The 9,586-nt window shown below is 43.4% G+C and overlaps 1 protein-coding gene and 1 non-coding gene across 5 annotated transcripts in view; both read right to left on the bottom strand.

The window, feature by feature from the left end:
* The window catches only part of IRAG2 (inositol 1,4,5-triphosphate receptor associated 2), a 52,005-nt gene that overhangs the window by 2,224 nt on the left and 40,195 nt on the right, over positions 1 to 9,586 (bottom strand). For 3 of the 4 annotated variants that reach the window (NM_001348560.3, NM_001397988.1, NM_001397989.1), the window contains 15 exons: positions 8,524 to 8,570; positions 8,377 to 8,441; positions 8,140 to 8,256; positions 6,142 to 6,215; positions 5,933 to 5,999; positions 5,099 to 5,153; positions 4,986 to 5,013; positions 4,250 to 4,390; positions 3,726 to 3,860; positions 2,783 to 2,930; positions 1,817 to 1,860; positions 1,098 to 1,175; positions 928 to 992; positions 395 to 496; positions 205 to 309 (listed from right to left, as the gene is read on the bottom strand). In NM_001348560.3, coding sequence (NP_001335489.2) covers positions 205 to 309; positions 395 to 496; positions 928 to 992; positions 1,098 to 1,175; positions 1,817 to 1,860; positions 2,783 to 2,930; positions 3,726 to 3,860; positions 4,250 to 4,390; positions 4,986 to 5,013; positions 5,099 to 5,153; positions 5,933 to 5,999; positions 6,142 to 6,215; positions 8,140 to 8,256; positions 8,377 to 8,441; positions 8,524 to 8,570 — 1,271 coding nt within the window. The remainder of the gene's footprint in view (positions 1 to 204; positions 310 to 394; positions 497 to 927; positions 993 to 1,097; positions 1,176 to 1,816; positions 1,861 to 2,782; positions 2,931 to 3,725; positions 3,861 to 4,249; positions 4,391 to 4,985; positions 5,014 to 5,098; positions 5,154 to 5,932; positions 6,000 to 6,141; positions 6,216 to 8,139; positions 8,257 to 8,376; positions 8,442 to 8,523; positions 8,571 to 9,586) is intronic. The other variant, NM_001397990.1, reaches the window with a different exon arrangement.
* On the bottom strand, positions 5,013 to 5,067 carry MIR7451 (microRNA 7451). The gene has a single exon (NR_105620.1). It is a non-coding gene; the product is annotated as a microRNA 7451 (primary transcript).

The raw sequence follows: 9,586 nt of genomic DNA, 5'->3' as shown, positions 1-9,586 counted from the left end.
ACCTTCCCATTTAAGGTTCCTAATGGATCCCTAGTGAGGTCAGTCTGACACCTGATGTTATTCATTCCTGGTTAGTTTGTTTCAGCAGCCAGCCTTGAGAACCAAACCCAAACCTACATCTTTGGTTCCTCTTTGCACAGCCAACCACTGCTTTGCCTCATAACCATGTGAGGGGAAAAAAACCAAAACAAACAAACAACTTACGCTGACTTCAGGTTCCATTTTGATGGACACTTTCCTTTTTCAGAGGTACTTTCCTTTCTTGCTAGCTGTTCTTGCATTTCAGCAGGCAATTCCAGCTGCTCATTTCTGTAAGCAAGCAAGCAACAGTTCAAAGCTTTTCCATCAAGCATTTGATGGCTCATAACATGGAGGGTGCTTCTGTAGAGCTTACTTAGTTTCAGAATGTTCATCCTCATACTCTGTCCAGGAATAGGTGCTGATGAATCTCTGTAGGGAAGGACGCTTCTCATTCTGCCTTGCTCCTAGTCGTCCCCTGTCGTATTTTAAACATATTTGCCTTAATTCCCCACCGGAAACATATCATGAAATTACAAATTTAGCAGCAGCCCACTCATTTGGTTGGGGCTTAGACAAAGAAGTTTCAAGATTAGTCACCTGAAATCAGGCTTTTCTTTTTTTAAATTAAAGCCAAATCCATTAACATTAGCAACCTGGTTTTGATATTTCAGTTCTAATGCAAGGCAATGTAATTTGTCAATGAAGGGTTGAGAGGTTTAAAAAAAAACAAAAGCTGCAACATTTAGTCACAGAAGCTCATTTTCCTACTGAAGCACATAGAGCTAATGTGAAAGATGCAGCCTGGTGTTATTATACACCAAGATGCTCCATAAGCTGCTTTTTATGGGCACAGCTTAAGCCAAAAAATATTTAACCCTAGACAAAGAAGAGGCCAAGCAACTTTACCAACTGCTTGATCTCCTGTTGAATTTGTCACTCCATTCGTCTCCACCAGCTTCGTGTAGTTGGGCCTAGAGAAGAAGCGTAAGCCACTTAGTGCAGCTTCCTTTTCCCAGTGCAACTCAGCCACTTCTGAGAAGGGACACGTGCCTCAGCACATGGGAGCCCTTACTTACCAGTGGCACCCCAACACCTGCATTCCCAGCGCTCCTGGGCAATGTTGCAATGCTAACTCTTCGTAAGGATGGTGATGGCTATATGAATAAAAGGCATTACTGGCTCTATCAAGGACCGACTGGATTACTCACTGAGTGCACAAGACACCATCTGTTTTGGTACAAACTGTGTAAAAACTCAACATTGATGCTTAGCTTGAAGTGACACACAACGAGCAATTAAATGATACACACAGCCCCAAATGCAGATTTCTTTTTAAAAGCAGCATCTTTTCATGTTAAGTGCTTCTCCCCATGTAAGCATCTAAAGGGAAGCTGGGCACACAGCAAAACACCAAAAGCAAATGCATTCCCTCACAGGAATTCCTCCAGTCAACAGGAGTTGAATTATTTTTTCATCTCCGCTAAACCCTTCTCTTGGAACCCCAGTGGGAGAACCACAGGTGAACAATGTTTCTTAGCCACTATGAGAACACAGTCATTTCAGCTTCTGTGAACACCTCATCTACCCTAAGTGGGGCCGCATGCAGCTCCCTCAGGGCTGGAGGAAAAGGTGGAATCAAGGCAAATGAGTAAAATATCCCTGTATTTGATGACACCAGCCCACATTTGAGAGAAAACCATCATGTCAAGCATGCACCAGCACATTACTTAGCAAAGGAAATGACACACACACTGAAAGACACTTGACACTTCACATTAAACTGTAAGGGCCATACCTTGAAGTTAAAGGAGTTGGGAAGCTTTTTGTTTGTAGATTCATCTGCAAACAGATTAAACATCAGGAAGGTTTACACAAACACAGTGAGTTTTAGTTGCAACTCGAGGTCTGACTTTTTGCAGTATCTGCCTAAGCAGAGAGTACATCAAAATGCTCCCAGAAAGCAGAAATGAGATTTCAGGGGGGAAAAAAAAAGCTTTCTATTTCTAGATAAGTTCTGAATATACACAGATATTACACATCCTCTGCAAGGATCAATTTCTGTTGCTATCAGCATTCTCTACCATTATCAAGCCAAACACCCTGTTTTAGGCCAATCTCTACAGTCAGAGAAGGCTTGTAGGCAAAACTAAAGAATAACCTGTGGTTTAGAAGGCTCCTGAGAGGATTTCAGCAGTGCACAAGTACGACCACTCTGCTTTTAAAATACACGTTTTATTTCAGCAGAAATTCACACTTCTCCTGGAAAAGCCACAAGTTCATGACAGTGTCTGAAAACCCACCCAACCACTCGACCATTTGCTCAATGGGGGAAACTCAGAGCACCTGCAGTTCAGTAGCTGAGATTCAAATATAGAGAAGAGCTGCAAGCATCTACAAAGTCAAAACTGAACTACATAGAAATAACTGCTGGGAACGCTGCAGGCACCTAAACGTACAGCACCTAAACGTACAGCTCAGATGCAGTAAGATTACCATCACCACATGCACTGCACTGGTAGAAAAGCCAGAACACTGCCACATCCTTGCAGTGTTCCTTCCCACTATTCCATGATTCTCAACAGCTTATATACAAGTTTGTTTATAATATAACATTAGTGTACTGCTGATTTTTCCTCTAGTTTTAGAAAAGGAGATGCATCTGTCATACAAACCCCTCCATTCAAGATGTTGAGCTTTAACTAGACAGGTCTGCCTGGCAAACCCCAACAAGAGGAGGGGCCAACCAGCTGGTTTGAGTTACCTCGATCTCCAAGAGAACTGAATGACCTCTCATTCTGGAGCAGGACCTGCTTCAGCTCCTCAAGTTCTGCATGTTCTTTTGTGTACATGCGCTTCAGGTTTTCCACGTGCTGAATCATTACTTCCACAGCCTTGCTGATACGGCTCTCCTGATGGAGTGAAATGGCCATAAGACAACAAAGTGGCTCTCTGAGGAGCTATACTGTGTTAGATTTTAAGGTTTTATTTTCTCTGTCATCTGTCTATTTCCATCTTGTACCATAGCAGACAGAAGTGAGAGGATGTTGCATCACCTCTACAAAGTTTCACTGCAACCCATCTGATTTCACACCCAAGTTACACAAATCTCATTTCTCCAGTGATTTTTCTTATCCTAATATGGTTCATACTTCAATGTTCTGAGTCCTTATAGCTCACCCTCTTTGAGATACAGTCTGAACACCCACCACACATTCGCTAGTATTGTCAAGGCTGATCTTCATGCTGTTCTTCTACATTTCTACATGCTTACATACAATATTTGAGTAGATTTTCTAAAGTTTCCACGTATTTCACTTATGCCTCTTCCAAAGCCCTGTTACGACCCTTACCAGAATGCAGAGAATTACCATTAGAGCAACAAGACTGTTGTTGCCACATTGTATCTTTGTGCTCTCTACTGTAAGCAGCCCTAGGCTACCAGTTTTCTATTTTTACTTTAATTTTAAATCAGGACCACATTGCTGCTGTGCTTCTGCACAGTGCAGTCATTCTCACAATGCCTGGGATTCCCAATAGCAACACATGCAGCAGTCTGAGAGGCAGGACTAAACCTTACTGGTCAGTTTGCTCTGCATACACGAGTTCCCACATCTAGTCCTGGAACCAGAAGCCCAGCCACCAGGTACTGCTAACCCTCAACAACTAGAAGCTTTTATACAAAACATGTACATGGGAGGTGTTACCTGGTTAATAGCTCCCAGCATCTCTGCTCTGCTGGCGACTCTGGCTGCATACTGGCTGAGAAACTGCAAGCTTTTCTGCAGCTTCTTAATAATTTCTTGTGCTTGGTTATCTTCTTCACACAAGGGAACTAAAGCCTAACAGACACATAAGAAAAAACAAATGTGAGCTGTTAGTAGAGAACAATGGGCAAACTCTACTGATTACACTGAGGGGCAGTGTTCAGACATTCAACAGCCTCAGTGTACCCTGACAGCAAGCTCCTGTGGGCAGAGTTCAGCTTAACTAGTATAAAATCAATTGAGTACAGGGCTCTTTCTGGACACCTGTGCAATAGAGAAATTCCCTACTGCCTGAGCACTCAGATGAAGGTTACCCCTCCAACACTGAGTTTCTCCTATTTTAAATTCATCACTTAATTTTGTTCAGAGTAGTTCACGATGTACTACAAATTCTGGGGAAAGAGAGCCATATGGGGATACACTGACAACCATTGGTCCTGTGCACAGCCTCAACTCGCACTCACCTCCAGCATCTTCAGAGCATTTGTAATCTCCTTTTTCAAGTTCTCCTCAGCCAACTCTCGGGATCTTTCTTCAAGCCTCACCCTCTTGTCCAAAGTGAACAGGTCACACTTAAAACCTAAAGACAGCCTTAGAAATTCTGCCTATTGTGGAAACAAAACGATTTCAGAACAATCCAAGTGGTGCAGAGTTGTGGTTTCTTTTTTAAAGTACATATGAATGCTGAAGTGACATTTTGAAATATATTCCATAATGAAGTTATAGGAGAGATACAGAAGACAAAACAAACATGGCTCGCTTCCCCAAAGCCAGTCCTCCCATCTGTAGTGATGGGGGAAATAATCTGCAGCCAGGATAGATGAGATCCTGGAAGCACGCTGCGTGCCATCTGTCCTTTGAAAAATGGACTAAACCAATGCACTCTGCCAAGAGGAGGTCACAGCTCTGCTCTCCCTCACCTTTGAAAATGAGTGTTTTGGTTGCGACAGTGTTTTGTTCAGTCAGTCTCCCACCTTTTCACATCCCAGCCCTTCCATAGTTTGTGACACACGGAAACATTGTTTATGTCAAAATACTTGGGAACACACTTCAAAAGCCAAGTCACAGAAGTAGACTGGGTTTGAGCTACTCAGCATCATTCTTTTATATGGGAAAAGATGGTAGATAAGCCATTAATTGTGGATTACAAGGCCTTTCTGTTGTCCGTGATATGTGAGAATACAGGCAGTAGAGACTTACCTCCACCTCCTTCTCACTCGGAGAGTCACTGTGGGATAAGAAGAAGCAATCATGTAACAGACTGCCACTCTTAATTCCCACGTGCAGGTATCACTGAAAGTCAGAACACTTACGGCTCGTTTTGCTTCGCTTTATCTCCTTTAAGGCCACCTGCAGCGGGTGAACTCCCTGAGAAGAAAAATAAAAGCTTTCTCAACCAAAATGAGAAAACAAAAACCAAGAGCCCACCAAAATGGTTTGCGAGAGTCTTTGGAGCTCCAGCAGAAGCCACGGCTGTAATTCCTTGTGTTAAACTCTTTTTCCTGGCAAGAGCTTGTGTACCTCAGTAGACAGCAACAACAAAGCACTGACACTTGCACGGAGCCACAGAAGTTAGTTGTTCAAGTGATTTCAACTCACATCTTGTGTGCATGGGAAGGGTTAATTCTAAACTTTGGATTAAGCTCTCAACCCTTAGGTTCAGGATGTTACTTACACCATCACTCGCTTCTACTGTACTCCAAAGGCAAAAGGGTGAGGTGACAGAGTGGGGATCACTAAGAGTTCAGCAGAAGCATTTTCCAGTTAATCTGGAACAAAATACCCTAAATTCTAGTTAGCAAAAAGGATGCTGCTTTACAAATCTCAGGGGGAGGCATGCCAGTTTCAAACACCCCAGCTCCTCTGCAGCTCTTGAATTCTTCCTCCTGCCCAGAAGAAGCTGGAGCTAGTTAGATCAGTATCTGCAGAAATCAGAGAAGCAGGTTTTTGCGTGCTAACGTCTTCCCTTTCTCTACTGCTAACCCAATTCTGGTGTTTAACTGCAGCATCCATTCCTTAAAACAGAAGCCTCACGCAATCACTGGCACAGCCCAGCCAGTTCTCTACATCCACTCGCACAACTCTTGGCACAAGTGACCAAGGCACACACCTGGTAAGTTAAGCAAATGAACTCAAACCCCTCTTACCTTTCCTGCTGGGAACCACAGCTGGCGTTACCTCACTCTGTTCTTTAGTAGCTTCATTTTCCATCTCCTAAAAGAAAAAAAAAGAAAAAACCACAACAGCAGTCAGACCAAGGCAAGAGCCACAGAAGCCCTGGAGGGGCCCATCCCCTCCTGCTTTGCATCACCACTGCTCAAACAATTCAATGTTTCCACGTCACTGGGACTCTCACCAGGTCTTTCTTTATGGGATCTGCCTTGTGTTCTTCCATTGTGGAGGTGGAGTCCTTCTTGATGAGGTCAGCTTCTAGAAAGAAACATCGCAGAAAAGAAATGTAACAAAACCAAAATGAGCCTCCAACACACCAACACCCAGAGTACCTGGCACTGACCAACAGGTCTCAAAGAAATGTGTAGCAACATGCACTACATGTTCATGAGTGAGACTTACTTCTGATTGGAGTCGCTCCAGGTGAAGTCACAAAAGTTAAAAGCAATATTCTCTTGGATTTTCTGTCCTCTCCCCCCAGAGGTTTTATTTGTTTGTTATTTAGAGTGATAGCTTATAATGAGCTTTTATTTCTACTTCTATAAGCAAAGGAATACGGGAGAAAAATTCCCACAAGCTAAGAGGAGAAGCAGTGAGTGTTTGTAATTCTTCACTTTCATGCTACGAAATATCAGGCAAAACATCAGACACAGAAGCTAATTCAGCTATCACTGTGGAGCATCTCGAGCATAACCAGATCAAGAAATGCACAAAGTTGTGGTATATGAGGAGCCCATATGCTTCCAACGCCTGACACCTGGGCTGCCCTTCCTACCCAGAAAAACCACCAACCAGCAGGGTGCTGGCAGAGCCAACAGAAGAGCTCTCTTTGCCAAAAGACTGGTGACAACAAACTGCTCAGTTCAGGAACTGCTGATGCCAATTCAGATTCTTTCAAGCGCCACAATGTAGAAAGCATTTAAAGCAGTCAAAAATAGCCTCCAGAAAGACAGCTATTAAAGGGAAAATATTTAAGAAACTGAAGGAAGTCTTGGAGAGTTAAGCTGATTTCTTGTGTGCAAGTAACTCCAGCAGCTATTTATAGCTTTTATAACATCTAGAATTTTTTTTTTTTTTTTTGCTGTTTATATAGTCACGCACACCCACATACACAGATGCACAGAAAGAAATGGCACAAGAAAAGGAAAGTTTCAGGTCTGAAGCGGTCTCTTTTCATCCTTCACATAACCAACATCCTCTGCTCAGCGCTCCCTCTGTCCCTGCTATTTTTCCTGCAGCCCCAAGTATCCAACCTGGCTCCCAAGCACCTTTAGAAGATGTTGCGTAGCAGTATTAAAGATCACAAATGCAGATTCAGCAACACTCTCCTAATGCTGGAAATGCTTTCTGCTGGGAGATGTAAAGCTGGCAGCAGGATCTCAGACTTTAAAGCTATTTGGACTCTTCCTGATCTGTTTTGCATGTCTGTTTCCTCCTTGCTAAAGGTACCTTCATCAACTATGAAAATTAACTGCAAAGGCAAATTAGTAGAAAGAAAAATATATTAAGCAAGGAGACTGAATTAGATTTCAGGAAGGTAGCACCGAAGAAACAAAACAAAACAAGAAACGATGACAACAAAAAGAGCCCTATATTTGGGTAAAGGTTAAAGATAGTTACAAGGAACCACACGTTCTGTGGTGCTTATTCAGATCAGCCATGCACACACTCTAGTTTTGTTTTGCTTTTAGTTTTTGAGCGAAAGATTGACCTATCAGATCAAGTAAAAGCGATAGTTATGGATGTGTGTTACCATAGGGAAAGACAGGACCATACACAAAGGTCTCCATCTCATCTCTCCTCCCAGCCCACCCCATCTTACACTCCAAGCATCAACTTTGAAAGGAAAATGCTATTTAGTATGGTTACCAAACCTTACGAAACAACGAAAAGATTCTTTTTCCTCCCCAGACGCCCTGGGGTTTAGCACCCACACGGTGTTACACCAGCTGATTTCACCAAGTTATTTCGTGCTTACATACAACACCATAAGGCACCCTCCTGGGCACAGAGTTACTCCTACTCAGCTTTAAGATCACTTGCAGGTGCGAGCATTTGCAACAGCAGAAATTCAGAAGTTGAAGTTACGTTTCTTACTCAGCTTCCTCACTTTAAAGGCGTTCTGGAAGCACACTGTTTCCTCACTGTGTGAGCACCAGTGTGGCTGCAGCAGTTACTGTACCTGACACAGAACCAGCCGCATCCTGATCGTTGTTTCTTTCCATTGTCACAGAAGCTGGCACAACTTCCTCTTTTGCACATGAGTACTTGGGCGACTTTTCCTCCATCGCAAGGCAGCCTAGAGTATCAGGCCACAGAAGACAGAGCATTTCTCGTTCAGTAAACACATACTTCAGCATATCTATTTTTAGAGTTACAGCATAAGAGTTACAGCCTGCACTCTGGTTTATGGGCCTACCTGTTACTGGCGCAGTGCTTTCTGAAGAGGATGCAAGAACTTCCTGGGGAGAAGTTAAGCGATCACTGCCAAAACAAAATTACTTTTTAGGTGCTTGTCCACATTATACAATCTTAATACTTTTAAAAGCCTCACACAAAACCTGACCTGGACGGGATCAGACCCAGTGGTATTGACGGCTCTGCATGGTCCATCTTAACAGGAAGAGAGAAGAGTTAGTATCAGGTTGCCTGGCAAGGAGAAAATTTTCTATGCCATTGAATGTCTTGGGTGGAAGGGACCTTACAGCCCATCCAGCCCCAAGCCCTGCCATAGGCAGGGCTGCCCCCCCACCAGCTCAGCTGCCCAGGACCCCATCCAACCCGGACTTGAGCACCTCCAGGGATGGGGCACCACAGCTTCCCTAGGCAGCTGTGCCAGGGCCTCAATACCCTCTGAGTAAATAATTTCCTCCTGACATCTAACCTAAATTTCCCCTCTTTTACTTTAAAGCCATTCCCCCTTGTCCTATCACTATCAAACTATTGAGAAAGTCAGTTTCCTGTTCATAAGCTTCCTTTAAATACCGGAAGGCCACAATGAGGTCTCCCTGGAGCCTTCTCTTCTCCAAGCTGAACAGACCCAGCTCCCTCAGCCTTTGTTCATAACAGACATGCTCCAGCCCTCTGATCACGTCATCTCAAAATCTTAATAATTACTCCAGCTGTACCTGAATTACTTCAGCAGCAGGAAGCCAAATGGTACATGGCTGCAAAGTCTATAGCCACCTGTACTCATAACATTCAGCTTACTGTGACACTACTGTTAGGAGTAATAACTTTCAGCAGAGATTTAGTAAGATCATTTTGTTCCTGACCACAGGTTTAGCTTCTAACACATTTTCATATGACCAAAGCATGTGTTACTATACCACCTTGCTATCCCAATGCTATGCTTAAGGGTGCGTCCATTTTTCCAGATCATAAGAAGTGCACAGAACTCCACTGAGCTATAGATACTCATTTAGGTAGATAAGAGCATTACTTTCAGCAACTTGACTGAATAGACAAAAAAACAGCTAGTTTTGCTCATGTGCCTTTAGCTGCTGCAGTGTGGTTCCGGTCCCAAGTCTTATTGCGTCACAGCTGAGAACAAGATCATCTTGAGCCTTTCAATATGCAAAGAGAGACGCTGAATGGGAAATATCCTTCTTTCCCCTCCACCAGAGCTT

The sequence above is a fragment of the Gallus gallus genome, chromosome 1, assembly GCF_016699485.2.
Source record: "Gallus gallus isolate bGalGal1 chromosome 1, bGalGal1.mat.broiler.GRCg7b, whole genome shotgun sequence".
Lineage (NCBI taxonomy): Eukaryota > Metazoa > Chordata > Aves > Galliformes > Phasianidae > Gallus > Gallus gallus.
The sequence above is the reverse complement of the archived record's forward strand: the minus strand, read 5'-3'. Positions and strand labels throughout refer to the sequence as shown.